General features: G+C 43.0%; 2 protein-coding genes across 2 annotated transcripts; both read left to right on the top strand.

Moving 5' to 3' along the window:
* The first annotated feature begins 6189 nt into the window (after positions 1-6189).
* LOC140859731 (uncharacterized) lies at positions 6190-6954 on the top strand. The gene has a single exon (XM_073262133.1). The coding sequence runs from the start codon at positions 6286-6288 to the stop codon at positions 6700-6702; it is 417 nt and encodes a 138-aa protein (XP_073118234.1). The 5' UTR covers positions 6190-6285; the 3' UTR covers positions 6703-6954.
* Positions 6955-9272: 2318 nt separating this feature from the next.
* On the top strand, positions 9273-10009 carry LOC105050258 (uncharacterized). The gene has a single exon (XM_010930211.4). It carries the CDS (start codon positions 9391-9393, stop codon positions 9796-9798), a length of 408 nt encoding a protein of 135 aa, XP_010928513.2. The 5' UTR covers positions 9273-9390; the 3' UTR covers positions 9799-10009.
* The last annotated feature ends 2724 nt before the right edge of the window (positions 10010-12733 follow it).

Here is a 12733-nt window from a genome sequence, read left to right as displayed (position 1 = left end):
TCTGCTATTGAACCTTCAGGCCGTGCTTTGTTAGTGACGGCACTCTTGTATTCACGCATCTCCCTATTCAATAAATTATCAATTGATATCACATATAATAAGAATATAATAATGAATAATAAATATTACAATATCATGCAATTACCTTTCAATTGGATACATCCATCTTGTATGTACTGGCCCACCCAATCTAGCCTCATGTGGAAGATGAACAGAAAGATGCACCATGATATCAAAGAAGGCGGGAGGGAATATCATCTCGAGCTTACAGAGAGTAATGATAATTTTCTTCTCCAATATGTCGATCTGACTTCGTCTCAATGTCTTCGCACATAAGTCTCGAAAATAAGTTCCCAGATCAAGTAACGCATCACACACATTATCCGGCAATAATCCGCGCAAACCAACTGGGAGCACATGCTGTAGAAGTACATGACAATCATGACTTTTCATCTCGACGATCTTTCCATCTTTCGACTTGATGCACCGTTTCAAGTTTGAGGCGTATCCATCAGGAAACCTCACTGATCTCAAATATGAAAGAAATTGATTTCTCTCTCTTCGATTCAGTGTATAACATGCCAATGGCTTCACCAGCCTATCCCCTCGTCGAATCAAATGTAATTCCTTTCTAATCCGCATATCCTCTAAGTCAAGACGAGCCTTCACGGTATCCTTCGTTCTTCCTTCGATATTGAGAATGGTATAAAATACATTATCAAATATATTCTTTTCAATATGCATGACGTCAAGATTATGTCGAAGAAGAAGTATTTTCCAATATGGAAGATCAAACAACTTGCTCTTTTTTCTCTAATTTCCGATACTTGTTCGCACCCCTACTTGGCTGGCCAGACCCTTACCAAATATGACATCTTGTGGGTTTGGTAACTGATTTAAAATATTGTCCGTAGACCAGAATCTTGGCTGCGCACGTCGTTCATGCTTGCCATTGAACTTAAGACTTCTCCTCCATCTATGATCATCTGGCAAGAAACGTCGATGGCCGGTAAAATAAATCTTTCCACGAATACGGTCCGATGTAATATCATCGTTACAAGTTGGGCATGCTTTATACCCTTTTGTACACCATCCAGAAATATCGCCATATGCAGGAAAATCGTTAACTGTCCAAAGCAATGCTGCATGCATACGAAAGATGCCTCCTACAACATGATCATATGTTTCGCATCCTTCTTCCCACAAATATTGTAACTCTTCGATCAATGGCTCTAAAAATATGTCTATGTCTCTTCCAGGGGCACGGGGACCCGGGATCAACAAGGTCAATAGATTAAAAGGTGATTTCATGCACTTCCATGGTGGTAAATTATAAGGAAATACCATAACAGGCCACATACTATAAGCAGTACTAAGATTACCATATGGATTAAATCCGTCTGTTGCCAACCCTAGCCTGACATTTCGTGAATCAGCTGCAAACCATGGATGTTCACGATCAAAATGTTTCCATGCATCTCCATCTGATGGATGTCTCATGACATCATCGTCCATATTATTTACCTCCTTATGCCACCGCATGTCACAAGCAGAATGCCTCGACATGAACAATCGACGCAATCGTGGTGTAATCGGAAAGTACCGCAGAATCTTGCATGGTATTTTCTTTTTCTTCTTATCCTTACCACGACTTTCTTTCCATCTGCTTGAATGACAAATTGGACATGCTTGTAGATCTTGTTTATCCTTCCGAAATAGAACACAATCATTCGGACATGCATGTATCTTTTCACAGCGTAGGCCCAAGTCATCGACTCCCAAACCGAGTCATTTCAATAATTTTTTGGCTTCATAATGACTTGACGGAAGTTACTCTTCCTCTGGCAGTAAGTCCTTCAAAAATTTGAGCAACCAATTAAACGAGTTGTTTGACCACTTACTAAGTGTCTTCATGTGTAATAACTTTATTACGGTGGACAACAGAGAGTACTTCTTACAACCAGGATAAACATCACTTTGTGCATCTCTTAATAGACGCTCGAATCTATCATTTATAGATATATTACTGTCCTCTTCAGCTTCTTATCTTGGAATGGAATGCTGATGTTCTGCTCTCGCTTCTACATTTACTTCAAATAATTTCGGATGAAGATCCTCTAAAATTTCTCTATCTTCTTCACCAAGTGTTTGTCTTTCACGACTGCATGATCCATCGACTGACGACGGATTTATGGGACTCCTGGACAACATGTTCGAGCTAGTCGGCAAATCTTCACCATGACAAGTCCATCTCTTGTAAGTCACATCTATACCGTGTTCGTATAAATGATTCTAAATGTCCGATAAGGTACACCAAAATAAATTCCTACATCGACGACATGGATAACGAGCTTTCCCATCTTCTCTAGTATGATTGGACGCCACATTCATAAAAGTCGTCACACCCGTAATATACTCGGGACAGAACTTATCACGCAAAGACATCCAACCACGATCCATACCTACATATTTATGATGCAAACTATACAATCAATTTTATGTAATAATAGTTGACTAACGCCTTATATCTCCTACCTATAGGGTGATGGTCCTATTCCATTCAGGAACGTAAGAATTTAATATTGCAATACATGTCTTGTATACCAAAAAAATTTCGACAGCATTTCGACGCAGTTCTCCAGATACACAAGTATTAAAATTGTGCTATGTATCCAGAGAACATGATCGAAAATACCGACAAAACTCTGCGATATAGAAGCACATGTGTTGCAATATTAAATTCATTCACATGCCCAAACTGTCCACGAGGACAATTCGAGAATAGTGCGTAAAACATCAATATTTTTTTCATAAAAAAAATATTAGTTTATGCACACTATCCTCGAACGGAAATTCTAAGGCTTATAAATTTGTTATGCTACAATTAATATATTATTATTAAAAAAAATTATTTTTAAAATATTTTTAAATCATGATTAAAATTAATTATATCAAATAAATAATTATATCTAACATTATATCTAATTACTAAAATAATAAATAATTATTTTTAATGACTAAAATTTATTAAAAAAAATTAAAAAAATATATAAATTAAAAAAATGGTTTCACCTTCAACTCTTCCGTGAGCAGTGATGGTGACAATGACGGCAACCGGCGGTGGCGGCCCGACGGCGGCGAGCGGTGGCGGCCCGGCGGCGACGCGGCGGCGGCGGCGGCCCTACGAAAACAAACAAACCAGACTGAGAAAGAAAATGAGGGAGAGAGACAGGGGATGGATGGGTCGACCAGCGGCGACTGCCTTGCAGACGCTGCGGCGGCGGGGGACGGGAGGTCGAAGCGGTAGGCGGCGGCGGGGGACGGGAGGCCGAAGCGATAGGCGGCGGCGGGGGACGGGAGAGGGTAGGAGGCGCTCGAGGACCTTGAGCTTGGGGAGGAGATTGGAGGGGACGTTGGTGGCGAGGACAGTAGGGCGGCGGCGGACGAAGGCGTGGAGCTGGCGGGGGGAGAGGCCGGCGTGGCGGCGGAGGAAGGCGAGGACGGTGTCAGGCTTGTCGGGGGTGGTGATGTGGAGGAGGGATTTGGAGGCGACGAGGGCCTTATCCTTGGAGTAGCCCAGACGAGGAGGAGGTAGTCATTTCGGTGGCGGCCGGCGAGGAAGAATAGGAGGAAAGTATGGAAGGAGGAGGAAAGGGAGGGAGGAGAGGTGGCCGCCACCTTCGTTTTATGGATTGGAGGGTTAGGGTTTCGAGGGATTGGAGGGAACCGGAGGGAAGGAGGCAGAGAAGAGGGAGGATTCGGTGCGCGGAGGAGAGGGTGGCAAGGCGGGAGGGAGATGGCCGGCGCGCTGGGAGGTGGGCTCGATCAGCGACGGGGGGCGGGCTCGAGCGGCGACGGTGGCGGGGAGGGAGGGCTCGACGGCGGTGGGGAGGGAGAGAGAGAGAGGATGGTGGCGGGGAGGGAGAGGACTTACCGGGAAGGACGACCGGCGACCGGGGAACGAGGACTGTCGCCGGAGATCGGGGAGAGAGAAAATTTGGTTGACTGCGGAGGAGATCGGGGAGGGAGAAATCAACAGGGTTTTTTTCAATTAGGGCAGAATATCAAAGGTTTTATTTTTAATTAAAAAATATTTAGCGACGAAATAAATTCGTTGCTAAAAATAAATATTCTGTTGCAAAAAAATATATTTTTTGCAACAAAAATATTTTCGTCGCAAATGATTAATTTTTGGCAACGAAAATTTAATTTCGTCGCAAATGATCGGGAAATCAAGTTTCTCGCAACGAAACAAATATTTCGTCGCATAAAATCCAATTTTTGGTGACGTAATTATTTTCGTCGTAAAAAAAAAATTTAGCAACGAAAAATTTTTCCGTCGTCAAAAAAAATAATTTTTTGCGATGAAAAAACTTTCGTCGCTAAAAATCAATTCTTGCAACGAAATTTAAATTTTTGTCGCAAAATATTCAAAAAATTTTTAATAAAATAAAATTTAACGACGCAATAGTTTCGTCGCTAAATATAAATAAAATTGGTCGCAAAAGTCTTTCTTTTTAGCAACGAAATATCAATTTCGTCGTAAAAAATATAATTTTTTGGCGATAAAATTATTTTTTGTTGCAAAAAATAAATTTTTAACTACGAAAAAAAAATATTTCATCGCAAAAAAAATAATTTTTTGCAACGAAAAAAAATTTCGTCGCTAAAAATGACTTCTAGCAACAAAAATAAAAATTTCGTTGCAAAATATATAACTTTTTGCAACGCAATTTTTTTCATCGCAAATACCTAATTTTTGAGGACGAAATTTAAATTTCGTTGCAAAAGCCTACTTTTTTGCGACGAAAAATATTTCGTCGCTAAAATTTCGTCGCAAAAAATCAAATTTCTTGTAGTGATCCTTGATTTTTTTGCAAAAACTTTTTATTGAATGAATTTGAAAAGATATCAATATTAAATTTAATAATTATATATACAACTTTATTAGAGATATTTCTGTCAAATATAGATTATTATTATTCAAAAATTTATCAAATATCAATCCTCTATAGTCTATATTTTATCTTTTCTATCCGAAAAAAACATGGGGTTCATCATTTTTTTACTATCTATTTCTTATATTTTTTATATCAAATATAATAGTTTGATATAAAATTCATTTTTTTTCCTATTAGATTAACTCCAATTAAATAGATCTTGAGCCGTTGATCCTAACAACTGGGTTCTGATAATTATAGTTGTCCTATCTAGGAATGCATTTCATCATCCCCGTTCCTTTTCTCCAAAAAAAAAAAAATTCTATCTCTTTATATTTTTTATTGGATATTGATGAGGTGATCTAAACCATTTGTTAGAAACCTTTACCTCCTTGTAATGTTTATCTGACGATGATCATATAGCTTAACGGATGGTTGCTAGACCATCATTTAGTTTGTTTTAAACATCAACACAAATTTAATCACCAAGGAAGAGAAAGGGAACGCTAGTCTACGCATCCGCCAAACGTGTTAGACGTGTTACCAAAAAAAAAAAAAGAAAAAAAAAAAAGCGTGAGACGTGACTTTCCATGCAAACCCATCTGTACCGCCGGATCGATTGCCTTCCCTCGGAAATAAACCACCGCTACCTACATTTATTCCAGTGGCCATCCACACCTTTAACCGCCTAGCAACTTCGAGGTCATGCCGGAAGCTTACCGACCCTGCTACCAACCTTGACTTCTGGTCCACGCAATGCTCTGGTTTCAGAACAGTTCTTCGCAGCCAAAATAGATTCTCTACGCTATCTAAAAAATACTGCAAAATACTGTATATGCTTCAAAGATACTGATCAAAAGATGAATAATCATACATATATTAAAATATTAAAAAATAAAAATAAATAAATTTTAAAAATATTTGAATAATTTAGATAAATATTATATAATCATTTATTTTTTTTATGAACATCTCTAAAACATGTACATACGATATTTTTTAAATATCATAGAGAATCCCATTTTAACGTACGGTGGCCGTTCACCGTTATGCTTGACGCTCTTTTTTTCTGGGCGGTTACCACCTTTTGTTCAAAAGAAATAACTCCCAGTTCAATTTTTTCAGCGCCTTCCCATAATTAAAGCCACCCCCTAAACAAAGGGTACAAAAACAACATGCCACCGCCCACAGGGCTAACAAAAGCCCAAGGTCTCTCTCCACTAATATATATATAACCAACCAGACGCCATGCATTCCTCAAAATCAAAGCTCTTCAGCACGTTTATTAACTCCACATTCTTCTCATTACCTTCGAGTGTTCTTTTAGTTGGGGGAGTGTTTGAAGATGAGCGTAGAGATATTGGACGGAGCCACCCTTCGTGAGTTCGTGGAGGATGAGGGTGCCTTCAACGGGTCGGTCGAGGACCGGTTTGCAAGCCTCGACACCGACCGTGATGGCCGGCTCTCGTATGCGGAGATGGCGAGGGAGCTGATGAGCCTCAGGGTGGTGGAGACCCACTTCGGCATGGACGAGGTGAAGCTGAGCACCGACGAGCTTGTCCGACTCTATCGTGGCCTCTTTGCTCGGTTCGATCACGACGGCAATGGAACCATAGATTTGGAGGAGTTCCGTTCGGAGATGAGGGAGATGATGCTGGCGGTGGCCAACGGGCTCGGTTTCTTGCCGGTCCAGATGGTGGTGGAGGAGGGAAGCTTTCTCAAGAAGGCCGTGGAGAGGGAGTCGACAAAGTTTGCCGCATAGAGATCTTATTGTTTTGCGGAGAATAGAGGGTCCAAGGCTTAATTATTGAGCTATTTTCCTATATATTGATCGGTTTTGTTTGGGTCTTCCTACTTATTGTTTTCTTATTGATCAGTTTAGACTTATAAAATTGCTAGCTAATGGATTTGTTTTCAGAAGAGATAGTACGATGATTCAAATGTAACTTCCTTTTGGAGGTTTTGTGTACTGGATATCATATCATGAGATAACTAGTGAATGAAATATTTGAGACTTGTGTTAGCTTATTGAGTCTAGTATCTGACTGATCGTGGATGATAAATTGATAAACAAATGGATTTGTCCATGAAGAACTAAACGAATGAATTTGCGTCGAGATCAAGTGCACGTTACGAAATAAACGGATCTCTCATATGAGTGCATGGCTTCAGCGATGCTTGCTATTAGCTCTTCGAAAGGCCGGATGCCTATTCTTGTAATTAGAGATTGCGAGTGAGATGATAAGCCTGAACCAAGGCTGCTCCAGACCCGCTTCCGTGTGGACGAGGTGGGGTTGAGCCCCATGAGCTTGTTCAGGTCCATCAAGGCCCGTCCGCTCGGCTGTACTTCATGCAAATAACTTTACACAGGTTCGTTTGATAGAGTCGCACCAGGATCGATGATAAATAGGTGAAGTATGAGTAATTTAACTTCATCTTAGGCTCACTAGAATGAGAAATGGGGGATCTATATATAATCAAAGATGCAATTGAGAGTGTGTAAAAATATTTTTCTTCTCAAAATAATTTATAGAAAAAGTGATGTGCCCGAGTGTTACGTCCGTACGTGGTCAGAGTAAGTATTTATGAATTAGTAGAGGATGAGGGGAACTTTAACAGGTTAGTCGAGGTGTCGAGGACCACTTTGTGACACTTGACACTAACCTTTGACAGGTTAGTAGGGAATAGTCGAGTGCTTGCCTGTCCAAATGGAGGGGGTCTCTTTAGACATCTTAGTCTATGATATTCGGAAAATGCAATGGAGCACCCGTTATACCACACAAAAGTTCATGGAGCCCATTACTGCTTTATTTGACCAACTTCTTGTAGTTGGCGTACATCGTGCTCAAATCTTTCTGTTATCATATAATGGTACAAAATCAAATATATGACCACGAAAAAGATTAAATTAGATTTTATAATATACATCAATATGGATAACAGTAAATTCATGAGTTACACCACTCTTACCAAATTGTAAGAAAAATATTAATGTGCACATAACGACAGCCTCTTAGCATTATTTATTTTTTTTAAAAAAAAATAAGGGTATTAAACTTAATGAGCGATCTTTGTATTGAGTTCATCTTATGCCTTTCTACTTATTAGTTTTTTTTAAGGATAATTAAGAAGCTAAAATTGTACAAAACAAAAATAGTACCTAACCAAAAAAATATAATTAGATAAATAAAATTAATCATATAATAAATGATATTAAATTATAAAAGTTTGAAAAAGATATAAAATAATAATGACAACTGTCTACTAAAAATTGTATGAACCTGATATTATAGAGGGATGAATGTATTGGCAAGGTAAAGAGAGAAATTAGAAGTCATTTTTTTTATCTCCTTTGTGATGGAGAATGTTACTCGAAAAATAATATATAGGAGGGTACCTTTCACAAAAGAGGCGTCAGAGAGTCTATTTTTACGATACAGCTGGTACCGACATCACGATTGCGATGACCATCACTAACTGTCACAATGGCATTGCATGCTGTACAGTGTGGAAGCTATTCTTTTAAGATCACATCAGTATCGTATGTGATATTTTATTTCGAAAAATAATTTATAAACTAGAGGAACATAATCAACACTAAACAATCTTTGGTAACTACAATGAATCAGTTTACAAAATATCATAACGAATATAATTGTAGTTACTTGTATGCTGTTGCGTATGTTCTTTTGGACCAGTGTATATGTATTGTATACCATTCATATTCTTCCATACAATATAAACAATATGACGTAACGCACAAAGAATCGTGACACTACACAAAAAGAACATCCATGATAAAATGAGTAGCTTTTCTAAAATAACGGACGTTTTGCCGGTGGCCAAAACCGCCACCGATGCCATTAATTAAAATTTTAGACATCAACACATGCTTAATTACCAAGCAAGAGAACACTAATCCTTAAATCCGCATGCAGCAAAGGCAGGCCATTATGCGAGCCCATCGGAACAACGAAAGAAACGGTGTACTCCCAGGCTGGGTTGCTTGTAGCTCTGAGGTCATGCCAGAATATCCGGAGGAAGATTCGTTACTCCAAATTAAATTCCATCGACCAACCCATTTTGACTTTCGGTCAACGAAACGTGCAGGGGGTTTCAGACTCCTAGTCAACAACTTACCATGGGCCTTCGACCGGCTACCTTGTCTCTCTCATCCTTGGTCCTTGAATCCGAACTTGTCACGTACTTTCCGGCTTCTTCTAGTCGTTTATGACTCCCTCAAACAAACGGTGGAAAACAACAGGGCCACGGCCCACAGGGCCAGGCGGCAAGGGCTCCTCGGGTCGTATATATATATAAGCAGGTAGGCACCATCTCTTCCTCGTAGCAGAGCTTTCTTTCACGTTCTAACCAACCTCTTTTTGATCACCTTGGGTTCTTCTTTCGCTTGGGAGTGTGTAGTGGGATCGATATACCAAGAGAAGCAAAGATGAGCGTAGAGATATTGGATGGAGCCACCATTCGTGACTTCGTAGAGGATGAGAGGGCCTTCAACGGGACGGTCGAGGAGCGGTTTGCCAGCCTCGACACCAACTGTGATGGCCTGCTTTCATATGCAGAGATGGCGAAGGAGTTGATGAGCCTTAGAGTACTCGAGACCCACTTCGGCGTGGATGAGGTGAGGATGAGCCCTGATGAGCTCGTCCAGCTCTATCGTGGCCTCTTTGCTCGGTTCGATCATGACGGCAATGGAAGGGTGGATATGGAGGAGTTTCGAGCAGAGATGAAGGAGATGATGCTGGCTGTGGCGAACGGGCTCGGGTTCCTGCCGGTCCAGATGGTGGTGGAGGAAGGGAGCTTCCTCAAGAGGGCTGTGGAGAGGGAGTCGGCAAAGTGATCTATTTAATTTCTTTCAAGTGGTGGCCTTATAAAGGCTTATTGAGATATTATTATATTGAGTTCGATTTGCGCCTTCCTAATTAGGATTTTGATCGACTGCTAATGTAATTGTTTCCTGCATGAGATCAGGAACAAATGAACTTTACACTCTTGAGGTTTTGTATTAGATATTACATTCAACTATAGTAAATGAAAAGGTTTGGTATTGAGTTTTTTTTTTTTATTTTTTTATTAAGTCATTTCGACGATTAACTACAAATGTATTTATGTTGAGCGGTACTAGTGCATTTGGAAATAAATGAAACTTCGTATTTATTTATTTATCTATCTATATTGTACCATTAGATGAGTTCATCAATTCTGACACCCATTCGTATCTGTTAGGATTTGACGCCTCGAGATTCAGCCCACGTTGAGCCCACAGCGAGGTTCGCGGCGAAAAACGGAGTCCAACGAGATCAAGATCACCTGAATCGGAGCTCGGATGGAGGAGATACGAGCTTTTGAAGTCGGCACGAGAATCGAGGCGACGGAGGACCGCCGGCGACGGGCAGCAGCGGCGCGGCCGCAGGCGGCGGCGCGCGGGACGCGCGACCCAGGCCCGCGGCCCAGGCGGGCGTGCGGCCCAGGCGCGCGCAGGCCTGCGCGCGCGGGCCGGCCCAGGCCAGCGGCCTGCTGGCCCCCTTGCCCCGGTCCACCGTGGATCGGGTGGTCCACGGCGCGGCCTGTGGACCGCGTGGGCGTTTCCCACGCATTTCTCGCGGTCCACGGCACTATTCCGTGGGCCAGAGCGCGATCTAAGGGCCCAGGGGGCTCCCGGTCTTGATCCGACGGTCCTGGGGTTATCTGGCTTTGTTTAGGACTCATGATCCCTCTCTAATTATGTTTTAAGCTATGTTTAACTCTATAAAAGGCCCTGTGACGAACAGGAGAGGAGAGTGGTCGTTTTCTCACCGCCGTACGAACCGAGAAGAGAGAGAGAGAGGGGCGAAAGCGCTGTGAGAGAGGAGCAGAAGGCTCCTGGACAGCGGTCGCCAGGCTCTTCAGGGGTTCAGGGGGATCTTCAAGAGAGAGAGAGCTTTTGTGAGGGAAACTTCATATGAGAGAGAATTGGGTGTACAAGGGTTCATGGTGAGGTCTCCTCTTGTAAAATTTTCTTTTCATAGTGAAGTTTGCATGCCCCGTGGAGGCGAGCCCTTTTGTGGCTGATCGACGTATTTTGATTGTTTTTTCTTTTGTTTTGTTTCTTCTTTCTTTCTGCTGCATCGTGTGGTACTGAAAGGATCTTGGGAGGTGGTGTCCAGGCCAGACATCCACCCAACAAGTGGTATCAGAGCAAGACGGTACAAGGACGCAGATTGCAGTGGTGGTGAGCAAGACTGAAGATGGAGAAAACAGGAACAATCAAGATGGAGATCAACAAGTTCGATGGTAAGAGCAATTTCTCCTTGTGGCAGGCAAGGGTGAAGGACGTGCTCATCCAACAGGGGTTGATCGATGCTCTCTTGTGCAATGAGAAGCCGACCACCATGGAGGTGCGGGATTGAAAACGGCTACAGATGCAGGCAGTGAGTACCATCCGCATGTACCTGGAGGATGAGGTGGTGATCCATGTACTGAGCGAGACTTCTCCGACGGTGCTGTGGTCGAAGCTCGAGGAGTTGTACATGGCAAAGTCTCTCACCAACACTCTTTTCCTCTGGAGGCAGTTTTACCAACTGCGGATGACTGAGGGACAGAGCGTGCAGGAGCATTTGAGCCACTTCCAGAAGATCCTCACCGACCTTCTCAGCGTTGGCGAGAACGTTGAGGAGAAGACCTGGGCGCTGGTTTTGCTGGCATCGATTCCCTCTTCGTACGAGTCCTTGGTGACTGCTCTTCTAGTGGGGAAGAGCACTATCAAGATGGACGAGGTCACCGCGGCGATACTCCAGAACAAGGTTCTCAGGAGGGAGAACCCAGCTTCGAGCTCAGGTGGCGATAGCTCAGCTTTGGTGGCTTCTAGAGGTGCAGGAGGCGGTAGACGGAGCGACAGGAAATCGCAACGAGGGCGGTCTAAGTCCAGGAGGGACTTAAGCAAAATCAGGTGTTACCGGTGTGAGGAGTTGGGGCATCTAGCCAGAGATTGCCCCAACTGAAAAATCGGACGGTGGCTGCTGTAGCGACGGCCGGCAGTGATTTAGATGGAGATGTCTTTGAGATATCTGACGAGGTATCTACTTCTTCCCAGCAGTGGATATTAGATTCTGCATGCCCCTATTATGTATGTTGCAGAGAGGAGCAGCTTGACTCCCTGGAGAACAGTGAGGGCACTGTATATCTGCCGGATGGAACGAGCTGTGCGATCAGAGGCATTGGGACGGTCAGCTGGAGGACACATGATGGTGCAGTGAGGAGATTGGGGGAGGTCCGATACATACCCGATTTCAGACGGAATCTTATCTCATTTAGCAGACTGGATTCAAGAGGCTACAGGATGGTAGCTGGTGGAGGAATCCTGAGGGTGCTACGCGGCGATAGGATTGTGCTGGAGGGGAAAAAGAAGAGCAGAGGACATTATTACCTGGTAGGAAGCCCAGTGCGAGGTGAAGCATCGGGAGCCAGGTGGAGCCCAGAGCGAGGTGGAGCTCCAGGAGGTGGATCGGGTACGAGACAGGAGACTCGGGAGGACGAGAGGCGACGTCGCAAGGTAAGATTCCTATTGCCGCAGGATGATGCCCCAAGCAGGTCTCAGGTCAGGAGGAGCACAGCATACGACGGAGATGGGATCGAGCAGCCTGGCTCGACTCCCATATTTGCACATCCATGATCAGCAGGCGATTGCCCCAGGGCATGGGGGCGAGGAGATCCAGAAGCTCTTAGAGTTTGGAGGAGGTCGAATATCGAGTCGAGGTGGAGATTGTTAGGATTTGACACCTCGAGATTCAGCCCAC

This window comes from Elaeis guineensis, chromosome 8 (genome assembly GCF_000442705.2).
Source record: "Elaeis guineensis isolate ETL-2024a chromosome 8, EG11, whole genome shotgun sequence".
Taxonomy (NCBI): Eukaryota; Viridiplantae; Streptophyta; class Magnoliopsida; order Arecales; family Arecaceae; genus Elaeis; species Elaeis guineensis.
The sequence above is the reverse complement of the archived record's forward strand: the minus strand, read 5'-3'. Positions and strand labels throughout refer to the sequence as shown.

Coding starts and splice junctions, on each gene's coding strand:
- LOC140859731 (XM_073262133.1), top strand. CDS start 6,286: ATGAGCGTAGAGATATTGGACGGAGCCACCCTTCGTGAGTTCGTGGAG.
- LOC105050258 (XM_010930211.4), top strand. CDS start 9,391: ATGAGCGTAGAGATATTGGATGGAGCCACCATTCGTGACTTCGTAGAG.